Genomic DNA, 13,257 nt, shown 5'->3' with positions numbered 1-13,257 from the left:
GACACTTGGGATGGGGATGCAGACGATACCTTTCTACTCTTTATTTTTTTAGACAAAGGCAACAATTTCTTAACAGAGGCTGATGTTTGGGATCCTTTACTCCAATACCTTTCTGATAATAATAACAGTCACTCCAGATTACTAAATAGTACTGGAAGTGGAAATGGGAAGAGTCAATAACATAGCGAGGAGTGATGAGCGAGCTGTATCATGCTCAAATGCTCGTTAAGAGCAGTTGGGACACTCGGACGGGCTCGACCCGTGTACAGAATATAATGGAAATCAATGGGGGACTCTAGCATTTTTCCGGGAAATCGGTGACTTCCAGTTTACTCGAATGCTCAAGTCCTGTCTATCTGAGTATCCATCTGCTCTTAACAAGTACCAAGCACGGTAAAGCTCGCTCATCAATAATCGCAAGCACCGGCACGCAGCATCTATGTGCCCAGAATTTTATGGCTCAATGTTCTAGATTCCCCGTGAAATTCATCTGCATCTGTTGCAAGTTGCAGGACATTTTAGATCTGCAACTTACAAGATGCCAGGCATAGGCTATTTCATGAATCAGAGTAAAGGGACATCATCATGAATTTAGAGACTGATGACACCCTGAGAAGGTGCCTTTGCTTTTACTTTTTGACCCTCATTTGTCAGAACATTACTCCATACTCTAAGCATCGTAACTACGCACATGCTTTGGTTGTTATTAATATAGGATAATGTGTGAAATCTTCTAATATTATTTAAGAGGTTGCCCACTTCATTATCATTGATGGCGTATCCTTACAGGCACTTTGCAAGTTGCGACATCGCAGGTGCGATGTCGGTGGGGTCAAATCGAAAGTGATGCACATCCGGCGTCGCTGTTGACATCGCAGTATGTGAATCCTTTTACATACGATTAACGAACGCAAAAGCGTCGTTATCGTATGATCGGTGTAGGGTCCGACATTTCCATAATTTTGCAGCAGCGACGGTACGATGTTGTTCCTCATTCCAGCAGGCAGCACACATCGCTGTGTGTGAAGCCGCAGAAGCGGGGAACATCACCTTACCTGCGTCCCGGCTGCAATGAGTAAGGAAGGAGGTGGGCGGCATGTTTACATCCCGCTCATCTCCGCCCCTCCGCTTCTATTGGCCGCCTGCCATGTGATGTCGCTGTGACGCCGCCCGACCCACCCCCTTAGAAAGGAGGCGGGTCGCCGGCCAGAGCGACGTCGCAGGGCAGGTAAGTGCGTGTGAAGCTGCCGTAGCGATAATGTTCGCTACGGCAGCAATCACAAGATATCGCTGCTGCGACGGGGGCGGGGACTATCGCGCTCGACATCGCAGCATCAGGTTGCGATGTCGCAGCATGCAAAGTACCCCTTAGGATAGGTCATCAATGTCTGATTGGCCGGAGTTCGATATCCTACTAATCAGCTGTTCCCATTCCCGATGGTGGCAGTAGGCCACTGGAAATACTCGGTTCTGAAGCTGCTCTGTCTTCTGATAGTGGCCGCGGACAGATACTGTACATTCAGCTCCCAGTTTAATCAATAGGAGGCAGATGTGCAGTACCCGGCCGCTGCCACTATCATAAGACGGAGCAGCTCCGGAACTGAGTATTTCCAAATGTCTGCTGTCGCCGCCGGTACCGAGAACAGCTGATCGATGGGTGTGCAGGATTTGGACCCCAGCCGATCAGACATTGATGACCTATCCTATGAAGAGGCCATCAATGTAAAAGTAGTGGACAACCTCTTTAAAGGTTGAAAATAAAAACTAATCAATAAAATGTCATACCCAATAATAGTGGCAAGCATGCATAGATATCCTGTAATACTTACAAGAGCTGCCATAGCCCAGCCTGTCTTGTTGTAGATGAATTCCAAATTATTTCTTCTCAGGTAAAGCAAACCACCAACCAGAGACACCAGCAGAGCCAGAGCTATTGTTCCAGAGTAATTTGGTGGCCTAAACACACGGATCTAGAAGAGGAAAGAGGCACAAGTATGTAATATCTCATATAAGGCACGTTTGGAACAAAACAATTACTTTTTATTGATGTACCTGTTTATGGAGGAGTCAAGGAGCACAGTGGAAAAGTATTAACAAGGTAGTTAAAGAGAATCTGTCAGCAGGTTTTTCAATGTAGGCTGAAGCCAGCACACTGCAAGGGTTAACACAGAAAACTCAGGGTTGTCTGTCTTGTCACAGTTCGATCGGTTGTTTATTTGCCATGTTGGTTAAAGCAGCAGGATCCTTCTCATTGATGGACTGAAAAGTCATGAGCAAGGCAGTCCAGCACACCCCCTGCTGTGATTGACACCTCACTGTCAATGTGCAGTCTCTATAGAGAGCTTGGTGTGGGCGCTGACAGGTCTGTCAGTTCTGCTACATGACTAAAGCTGGTGTCACACACAGCGACAACGACGTCGCTGCTACGTCACCATTTTCTGTGACGTTGCAGCGACGTCCTGTCGCTGTCGCTGTGTGTGACATCCAGCAACGAGCTGACCCCTGCTGTGAGGTCGCCGGTCGTTGCTGAATGTCCAGCTTCATTTTTTGGTCGTCACTCTCCCGCTGTGACACACACATCGCTGTGTGTGACAGCGAGAGAGCGACGAAATGAAGGGAGCAGGAGCCGGCGTCTGGCAGGTGCGGTAAGCTGTAACCAGCGTAAACATCGGGTAACCAAGGGAAAACCTTTCCCTCGTTACCCGACATTTACCTTCGTTACCAGCCTCCGCCCTTGCTGCCAGCGCCAGCTCCTGCTCTGTGCACATGTGGCTGCAGTACACATCGGGTAATTAACCCGATGTATACTGTAGCAAGGAGAGCAAGGAGCCAGCGCTAAGCAGTGTGCGCGGCTCCCTGCTCTCTGCACTGTGACATGTAGCTGCAGTACACATCGGGTTAATTAACCCGATGTGTACTGTACCTAGGAGAGCAAGGAGCCAGCGCTAAGCGTGGCTCCGTGCTCTCTGCACATGTAGCACAGCGACGTTATGATCGCTGCTTCTGCTGTGTTTGACAGCTAAGCAGCGATCATAACAGCGACTTACAAGGTCGCTGTTACGTCACAGAAAATGGTGACGTAACAGCAACGTCGTTGTCGCTGTCGCTTAGTGTGAACCCATCTTAAAGCAAAAATTTCTGATTGTGTCAGAACGGTTGCACCTAGTAATATTTTCCCACTAATTAAGTGCTACATTGTTGGATTCAGAATCTCTTTGCCTACATCATGCTGCTCTCAGATGAGGTAGCACAAGCCTGCTGACAGATAGTATTTCAAGGGCTAGTACATCGCCATCTAGTCATAATATGACTAGAAAAATGAAATTGAAAAATACAAAAGCATATTTACCTCCTTGATTGGAGTTGTTTTACTGCTCTGAGTGATGTACAGTATCCCCTGACAATCTTATGACATTATATCTCATGAGCGCTGCAGCCTATCAGTGGATGGTGGTATAGGGGCAAATTGTGAATTTCTTTTTTTTTTCTTTTTTTACTAGACACATTAGGGACAAGGAAAAGGGGATGTCCAGCAGCAGAAAACTCCTATATAGAGATGTCATGCCCCCTGTTCTTGAACTGCGGAAGTAGATATTATAGAAGACAGACTGATACAGCATGGAGCTGCACATTGATGTGACTTAACGTTCCAGACAGGAGAGAGACAGCTACTGTATAACTGAAAATAGACGTATACTAGGCATCTCAGCTTTATAGTGTATAAGTGCAGATACAGTACAATTTTTTTTTATCTCCTTGGAGTACCCCTTTATTATTGTGAGTCAAAAACCCATCCATTTGACATGGAAGATTCTTGGCTCAAATGACTATAATGAAAGCCTGAACACAATGATGCACAGAGATTTATCTGTCACCAACCCTTGAAGTGAAAATAACATATGTCTACAGGTAAACATTCAGATACATAATACCTTTCGCTACAAGATACCCTATATTCACATATGGCATGCGCATAATAGATTTTCAGTCAAGGTTTTGACCCTTGTGTTTTCCAGTAGCAGCACAGAAAATCTGAAGATCTGAAATCTGCAACCGGTCCCTTTATTACTTTACTAAATTCACTCTTTGCATTGCACATATAAGGCAAATACACATAATTTACACACTAATATTATGTTATGTATTTTCTGCAGTGGTTATAATCTATGTCACATGCCCTAAATGCCCCACACAATAGCTGACTGCCGAACGCTTCTTTGACCTTCAGCTATTTCCACCATACACATGAGCGTTTAGCTCAGCGGAACTTTCGTGTGTTTTACAAGGGGAGAAGTAGATCTGTCTGGCCATGGCGCATCTCCTAAAACCCTTTTCCCCCTATATCATCTGTCAAAGGAAAATCAGGAGACCCCATACACATCTTGATCTTGCTGTCTGTCAATCTCAACGGCAGGCTCCGATGACTTTAAAGTTTATGGTGATCTTTAGTGCCTTTTTTTGGCATTTTTCAGGAACCTGCACTATTAAGTGAATAAGTCGGAGGAGGTTGGTTTCTAAATGAGTTCAGGGGCTGAAAATACAGGAAAGACTCAGACCAATAAGATTCATCATATCATGTCAAGTAAAATGTTCAACCATTTTGGGTTCCACATTTCGAAAAAGGATAATTGGAAGTAAAAGTAATTTCAAAGACTGGTACCTAGATTATTATATGGGTTAAAAGGCCTCTCTTATGATGAAAAGTTGAAAAAGTAAGGCTTGTTTAGCTTAGAAAAAAAGAAATCTCAGAGGAGATCTCATTTATATGTACAGTGGCTTGCGAAAGTATTCGGCTCCCTTGAATTTTTCAACCTTTTCCCACATTTTAGGCTTCAAACATAAAAGACAAAAATTTTAATGTTATGGTGAAGAATCAACAACAAGTGGGACACAATTGTGTGAAGATGAACGAAATTTATTGCTTATTTTAAACTTTTTTAAAAAATAAATACCTGAAAAATGGGGCGTGCAATATTATTTGTTTTACTTTCACTGCACCAAACTCACTCCAGAAGTTCATTGAGGATCTCTGAATGATCCAATGTTGTCCTAAATGACTGATGATGATAAATATAAGACCCAAGTGTGTAATCAAGTCTCCGTATAAATGCACCTGCTCTGTGATAGTCTCAGTGTTCTGTTTAAAGCACAGAGAGCATCATGAAGACCAAGGAACACAACAGGCAGGTCCGTGATACTGTTGTGGAGAAGTTTAAAGCCGGATTTGTTTAGAAAAAGATTTCCAAAACTTTAAACATCCCTAGAAGCACTGTGCAAGCGATCATATTGAAATGGAAGGAGTATCATAACACTGCAAATCTACCAAGACCCGGCCGTCCATCCAAACTTTCATCTTAAACAAGGAGAAGACTGATCAGAGATGCAGCCAAGAGGCTCATGATCACTCTAGATGAACTGCAGAGATCAATAGCTGAGGTGGGAGAGTCTGTCCATAGGACAATAATCAGTTGTACACTGCACAAATCTGGCCTTTATGGAAGAGTGGGAAGGAGAAAGACCATTTCTCAAAGATATCCATAAAAAGTGTCGTTTACAGTTTGCCACAAGCCACCTGGCAGACACACCAAACATGTGGAAGAACGTGCTGTGGTCAAATGACACCAAAATCAAACTATTTGGGCACAATGCCAAACGATGTTTGGCGTAAAAAGCAACACAGCTCATCACCCTGAACACACCATCCCTACTGTCAAACATGGTGGTGGCAGCATCATGGTTTGGGCCTGCTTTGCTTCAGCAGGGACAGGGAAGATGGCTAAAATTGATGGGAAGATGGATGGAGCCAAATACAGGACCATTCTTGAAGAAAACCTGTTGAAGTCTGCAAAAGACCTGAGACTGGGACGGAGATTTGTCTTCCAACAAGATAATGATCCCAAACATAAACCAAAATCTACAATGGAATGATTCACAAATAAACATATCCATGTGTTAGAATGGCCAAGTCACAGTCCAGACCTGAATCCAATTAAGAATCTGTGGAAAGAGCTGAAAACTGCTGTTTACAAACGCTCTCCATCCAACCTCACTCAGCTTCAGCTATTTGCAAAGGAAGAATGGGCAAGAATTTCAGTCTCTCGATGTGCAAAACTGATAGACACATACCCCAAGCGACTTACAGCTGTAATCACAGCAAAAGGTGACGCTACAAAGTATTAACTTAAAGGGGCTGAATAATATTGCACGCCCCAATTTTCAGTTATTTATTTTTTTTAAAAAAAGTTTAAAATAAGCAATACATTTTGTTCAACTTCACAATTGTGTCCCACTTGTTGTTGATTCTTCACCATAACATTAACATTTTTATCTTTATGCTTGAAGCCTGAAATGTGGGAGAAGGTTAAAAAATTTAAGGGGGTTGAATAAATTCACAAGGCACTGTATAGGGTGGTTAATACAAGGGACTGGAACATTACATACTCCTTACAGAAATCTTACAAAGGACCAGAGGGCATCCTGTACTTGTGCAGGAAAGGCGATTCTAGCAGCTAAATAGGAAAGAATTGCTAACTGTTAGAGTAGTCAGACTGTGAAATGCCCTACTGCATGAGGTAGTAATGGCAGACACTATTGCAACTTTTAATTAAGGGTTGCATGCTTTTTTCACAAGAAACTGCATTGCGTAATAATCTAGAGATAGACACCCAATATTTCGCCAATCATCTCTTAAATCTCGTGAAAAATAAACTTATTGAATAGAACTGGAATGCGCAGCTCCAATCAATGAGTAGCTGTTGCTGCTGGTCACTAGTCACAAGGTTGCCATGATGGAGAATGATCCCTCTTATTTCTAGTGTCAGGAGATTGCAGTGCAGGGCTACATACACACTTAACTTAATATTGCTGGTTGTGCAGATTCACCTTTATCCAGTGCTGCTAGGGTTAAGTAGTTCCTCTGGGTTCCTATTCTCTGGATGAAAGCTGGAATCAGCTGTGCTGAGCTTCTAATTACTTTACCTTCTGCTAAGCTTGCCTCTAGAGGAAACCTGTGAGCTGTGGACAAGGAAGTCCCTTGAAGATCCATTGCCGAGTTTGCTGTTTGAAAGCAGTGTTTAATTGTTCCTTTCTTTATCCCTGTTTTGGTTTGTCTCACTGGTCCATTCCACATTACCTCCTCCCGTTGTTTGGCGTGCCTTACATGATTGTTGTTGATTTTACCACTGCTAGTCTTGTCCACTCTGTCTATAACCTAGAGCGGGAATAGTTCTCCTGCTGCCCTGCTCACTAGACATGGCTCTTACCAGGGAAAGACAGGGATAGGTATGTGATCACTGGATGGGGTGAGAGAACCAGTCTAGGGATGTCAGGGAGCTCAGGGCTGCTTAGGGTAAGTGTCAGGTGTTGCTTCCTTCCTATTGTTCCCTAGAGACAGTGTATCCTTTCTCCCACTTACATTCAGCTTGGTGGAGCACAGCAATATGGAGCTGTCCTGAAGTGGTACCTGGTGCATATCGTCAGACAAGTCTACTTTCACCATCAGAGGCTCAGGCGAGGGCTGGGTAGGCTCTTAGTCACGTCCCTCTTAGGGTAAGCTAGGTTTTGGGAACAGTGGGCCTTCTTTCCTCTCTCCGCTTTATCACAGTACCATGATAACACTATAGAACAGCTCAGATTCTCTCATTCCCGCAATTGAATAGGAGCTGTTCTGTACACTAGACAGTAGCCACTATACATTGCAGATGTGATCACATCCGATTGCTGCTGTAGTAAATAACAGTTGATATGTGGGGTTGCTGGGTTTTAAATCCCACCAAATCTAATGTTTTATTCACACTGTATACATCAGACTTTCAGTATAAATCTGATTTTTGCCACCTTCAAAAATTCTCGGATGATTCCGTGGTTGTTGGATGTATTATGGGGGACCGGGGGGATGAGGAATATAGAAGGGTGGTGTCAAATTTTGTGGATTGATGCCATGGTAACTATCTACAACTAAATGTCAAGAAAACTAAGGAGTTGGTGGCCAACTATAGCAGGAGAAAGATGGAATGTTTATTGATCACTATTGCTGGTTAGGAGGTGGAGCAGGTGGAGAGTTACAAATATTTGGGGGTCCACCTGGATAGCAAACTGGACTGGAGATGCCACTCAGAGATGGTCTACAAGAAGGGGATGAGCAAACTGTATTTCCTAAGGAAACTGAGGTCTTTTAATGTGTGCAGCAAAATGTTAGAAATATTCTACCAGTCTGTAGTGGCAAGTGCCATCTTTTTTGCACTCATATGCTGGGGTAGTAGTGTGCGGGTCTCTGATGCTAATAAGCTGAATAAGCTTATCAAGAAGGCAAGCTCCGCTGTTGGCTGCAATCTTGACTCTTTTGAGGAGGTAGTGGAGAGAAGAACTCTGAAAAAGTGTATGGCTATTATGAATAATAATGCACATCCATTATATGAGCTATTCATGAGACAGAAGAGCACCTTCAGTAACCGGCTAATCCTTCTGAGGTGTAAGAAAGAAAAATATAGGAAATCATTTGTGCCAACTGCTATGGGAATGTACAACAATAACATTAGTGTTAAATCATGAAGGAGAATGTCTACTTTATTTCTTCTACTTTCAGTTCACCCGCTGTGTATGTCCTAATCTAGTGTATAATGTTCTTCTGTCAACTCTACTGTCTTGTCAATTATGTAATTCATGTTATGATTTAAGTTGTGCTGCTGTGATACCATAATTTCCCACGGGATCAATAAAGTGTATCATATCGTATCGTATCGTATGACCTGTGCAAAGAAAGGTCATTCATATCTTATAAATGGACAACCTCTTTAAGAATATTTTATACTATCTGCAATGGCCATTTCCTACAAACTGAATAATATGCTAATGCGTTTATGTTTAAGTACTGTTTGCATAGATGACCTATAAATTTAGATGTAGTTTCTGATAATTCTAAAAAACTTTTTTTTCTTTAAAATTATCCAGAAGCCTCATCTTCATTGAGTTTGTATTTTGTAAAAACAGAACAAAGTGCTAAGTTAATGCAAACAGTTTGCATATTATCATGATGGATCTGGCAGGACATAAAGTCTTAAAAAGATGTAAAAAAAATATGTTTGGATACAAAACAAAAACAATCTGTGCGCAAGGCACAAGCAGTATCTGCCCTGACTACACCTACTTCACTATGTCCGTATGTGGGTGAGCGTTCACGGCCTAAACTGGCCTAATCAGTCACCTCCAGACCCACTGCCACTGATCTTCCTCTAAACCCTGAAGTCATGGTCTTTGTTGACTATGAAGGACGAACAACAACATATTTTGTAATAAACCAATCTTTATTTTAATTACTTTACGTAAGCTTTCTCCTAACTTTAAGAGCAACTGGAAGATGGGCAACTGCTTGAATTTTAGTGGTCAATTCATAATAAGGATTACATGTCAAAGACATTAAAAAATAACCAAGCTAAAAATGGTTGGTGAGGTTAGAGTGTAAACTAGGGAAGCGTTGACTCACTACGGATGTTATTGGCATAGTGTTAGCAATGTTGAAGGGTTATCATGATTGAGGAGTCTCGGAGCTGCCAGGCTCTTCACGCAGAATGTTGATGGACCTGGCAGTAAACCAAGTATTACTTAAAGAAATTATGTTTCTTTCAACAATCCTTCAATCATAACTTTTAATACCTTTATTGGATATTTCTCCTTGTCAACCAGAATGCAGTGCTGATCGTAGATATCTCATTTATTTCTATATGACAGTAGACAGTACTTCTTAATTTGCACATCTTAAAAATATCTCACATTTTATCTTAGGCTGTAACAAATGGAAAATAGTGTTCAGAAGTAGAGCATACGGTCTTTTTTATGTTGAAGTTGTGGCATGTGTTGTTTTAACTTCATTGTACTTTCCAATAGACATTGCAGGTGATACTACCTGTCCCTGGACTAGTGCTGGGCTCTGCTCCCTTCTCTTATGGCTACCAACCTTGGCTCCTGTAGTCCACGACTTTTCTTTAAGTCAGAATCCAATTTGATTGTTCATCAATTCTGTCTGGTGTTATCCATTTGTTTACTGATTGCCTACATCTCTGCCATTGAACATATTCCTGCTGACAGCATACAGCTTGGCCATTAACCGTTAATGGGTTAAAAGTCCTAAAATTACTATTTATCTACAGTTACTGTGTGTATCCACTCTTCTTGCTTTGTCTTCTGATATGCTCTGCTTATCTGCCTGCCATCATTACATACCCTGCTTTCTTGGTCACCCCTGATCCATGTACCATCCAGCAAGTCCTGCCTGCTGCACCATTAAGATAGGTCACAGTGGCTCACCCTGACTTGTAACTTAGAGAATTTACCTTAAAATATGAGCCAGTAACAATATGTATGATCACTTTTTTATACTAGGATGGTAACACTAGCAACAATACTGCCTTTAAAATCCTTCTATGGCAACAGTCTTTGATTTGCAACTAGGTAGGAGGATATTTCATACTGTCATTTACAGCATGTGTGAAGACTTTGAAAACAGACTATTTTCTAGTTCATGCTTTTATTTCTTCTGAGTTCTTATTAAGATTTCAATGACCTAATAAATTGTGGTTTGGGTATAACAAGGTTCAGTGACTTCATCTGAGGTCACAGCTGGGGTTTGCCCAGTAGCTCAGGTGAACTGACCTAAGGTAAACTCAATGAACTCAGTGACCTCACCTCAGGTGAACTCATTGAGTTCAATGAGACCTACATCTCCTGGCAGAAAACCATGGGGTTTTTTTTACCAAGAGATTTTGTGCTGGAATTTATACAACAAATCTGCATTGCCTGGCAAAAAAAACAAACACATGAAAACCATATTGCATCTTGATACATTTTTTTTTTGCCAGAAGCTGCAGATATGATGCAGGAATTTTGTGTATAAATTTCAACACCAAATCTGCACCTCCTGACAAAAAAATGCAGTTTAGATGCGGGTTTCTGCCAGGAGATGCAGATTTGGTGAAGAAATGTTTCCACCAGATTTCGGTTCAAATGTGCATCTCCTGGCAGAAAACCGCACTGAATGGTGTGAAAACCGTGTTTTTTTGTACGTTTTTCTGCCAGGAGATGCAGATTTAATGCTGGAATTTATAGACCAAATTCCTGAGCCAAATATGAATCTTTTGGCAATAAAACAAAGCATCAAAACCGCATCGCAGTCTCGGTTTTGTGTTTATTTCTTTTTACTCACAGAATTAGTAATGGCGGGGTCTGCTAGATCCCTCCCCATTACTAATCTAGGGTTAGTGTCAGTTGTGAACTGTCATTAGCCCCTTATATTACCCCAATTCCAACTGCACCAGGGCAATTTGGATGAACTTGGTAAAGTGCTGGGATTTTTGTATCTATTGGATGCAACAATTTTGGGTGGCTGCAGTCTGCCAATTTTAGGCTGGTAGGGTCCGATAAACATGGGCCTCCCCAGCCTGAGAATACCAGCCCCCACCTTTACCTTGGCTGAGTATCAAAAGTGGGGGTGACCGCACACTTTTTTTTTTTTAAATATTTATTTAAAACATTTTTTTTTTAAAAAAAGCCACTTTTATTTTGATATATACAGTAGCCAAGATAACAAGCACAGCTGGGGGCTGCAACCTATATCCGTATGCTTTATCCGTGCTGTGTATCTATATACGCAGGACCCTGCAACATTTATTTATTTTGCACTCAGAGATGCTGCAGGTTTGACTGCATCCAATCACAGACGCCGGCAGAAAGGGTGGGCGGCAGAAGCAGTGCATATGTATGAGAAATAATGAGCGGACCCGAAAGTAGTGTGACAGCTGTGGGCAATCTTGGTAAGTCTAACTTTTCACTTTTCAGTGTCTGAACTGTGACCTATAAATGACGCCAGAAACCCAGGTCAGGCGGGCAAAACAGCACTATATAGGTGCATCTCGCACGGATACACGAGACGCACAGTGTCTGAATAATGGCCTATAAATGACGCACAACACCAGGTCCAGGCGGGTCAGTTAGCACTATGAGTACATAACACATGACAGGCTCACCATTTAACCACCTGAATTCAAAAGGTCCACACACATCCTGCAAAAATGGATAAAATGTGCCATACCTCAAATAGTGAGATATTAGTTTATATTTTGGCCCAAAATATGTAAGCTCGCAATCCGTTCGTCAAGGATTCTCACACTTGCGAGTCCCTACACTGAATTAGTTAGAAAAACCACAAAGAACTGTATCAAAAAAACACCAAAAAGGAGCCAAGACAAATGATATGTGCACACACAGAATGTGGTGAGCCTTCCTCATAAAGATGGCTGCAGCCGAGGTGCAAGATGCTGATGTCACAGCCACTCAACCTCCACACTAGGGGGGAGGGGCGGCTGCTTAGCATAATACATGCAGACTAATAAGGCTTGCACTGGGAGCCCATCATATAATGAGTGAAATGCACAGTGTCTGAACTGTGACCTATAAATGACGCCAGAAACCCAGGTCAGGCGGGCAAAACAGTACTATATAGGTGCATCTCGCACGGATACACGAGACGCACAGTGTCTGAATAATGGCCTATAAATGACGCACAACACCAGGTCCAGGCGGGTCAGTTAGCACTATGAGTACATAACACATGACAGGCTCACCATTTAACCACCTGAATTCAAAAGGTCCACACACATCCTGCAAAAATGGATAAAAATGTGCCATACCTCAAATAGTGAGATATTAGTTTATATTTTGGCCCAAAATATGTAAGCTCGCAATCCGTACGTCAAGGATTCTCACACTTGCGAGTCCCTACACTGAATTCAGTATTCACTATTTGAGGTATGGCACATTTTATCCATTTTTGCAGGATATGTGTAGACCTTTGAATTCAGGTGGTTAAATGGTGAGCCTGTCATGTGTTATGTACTCATAGTGCTAACTGACCCGCCTGGACCTGGTGTTGTGCGTCATTTATAGGCCATTATTCAGACACTGTGCGTCTCGTGTATCTGTGGCGCCCCTGACCTGGTCAGGCACCACTGAGTACTGCACCCATGCTGGGGACAGTACAATACAGGTAATCCAGAAGGCTGACAGGGGTGTGGAACACAGGCGCATAGTGATCAGGTCTCACACATGTACCCATGAGAGGACCCCTGGGGATCCCAGGAGGGGGCAAAGCCTATACCTCCACTGGAATAGTGGCAGGGGGTTAAAAGCCTCCATCTCCTCTCAAGGGGTGTGGTGGAGAGTCTGGTTGCTAGGTGGCGTAGGCAAGAACAGGAGAGGAGGAGCAGT

General features: G+C 42.6%; 1 protein-coding gene across 1 annotated transcript in view; it reads right to left on the bottom strand.

Moving 5' to 3' along the window:
• The window catches only part of TUSC3 (tumor suppressor candidate 3), a 425,953-nt gene that overhangs the window by 75,408 nt on the left and 337,288 nt on the right, over window positions 1-13,257 (bottom strand). Inside the window, exon 5 of the mRNA XM_075347077.1 lies at window positions 1,830-1,970. Coding sequence (XP_075203192.1) covers window positions 1,830-1,970 — 141 coding nt within the window. The remainder of the gene's footprint in view (window positions 1-1,829; window positions 1,971-13,257) is intronic.

Source organism: Anomaloglossus baeobatrachus, chromosome 1 (genome assembly GCF_048569485.1).
Source record: "Anomaloglossus baeobatrachus isolate aAnoBae1 chromosome 1, aAnoBae1.hap1, whole genome shotgun sequence".
NCBI classification, from domain to species: Eukaryota; Metazoa; Chordata; class Amphibia; order Anura; family Aromobatidae; genus Anomaloglossus; species Anomaloglossus baeobatrachus.
The sequence above is the reverse complement of the archived record's forward strand: the minus strand, read 5'-3'. Positions and strand labels throughout refer to the sequence as shown.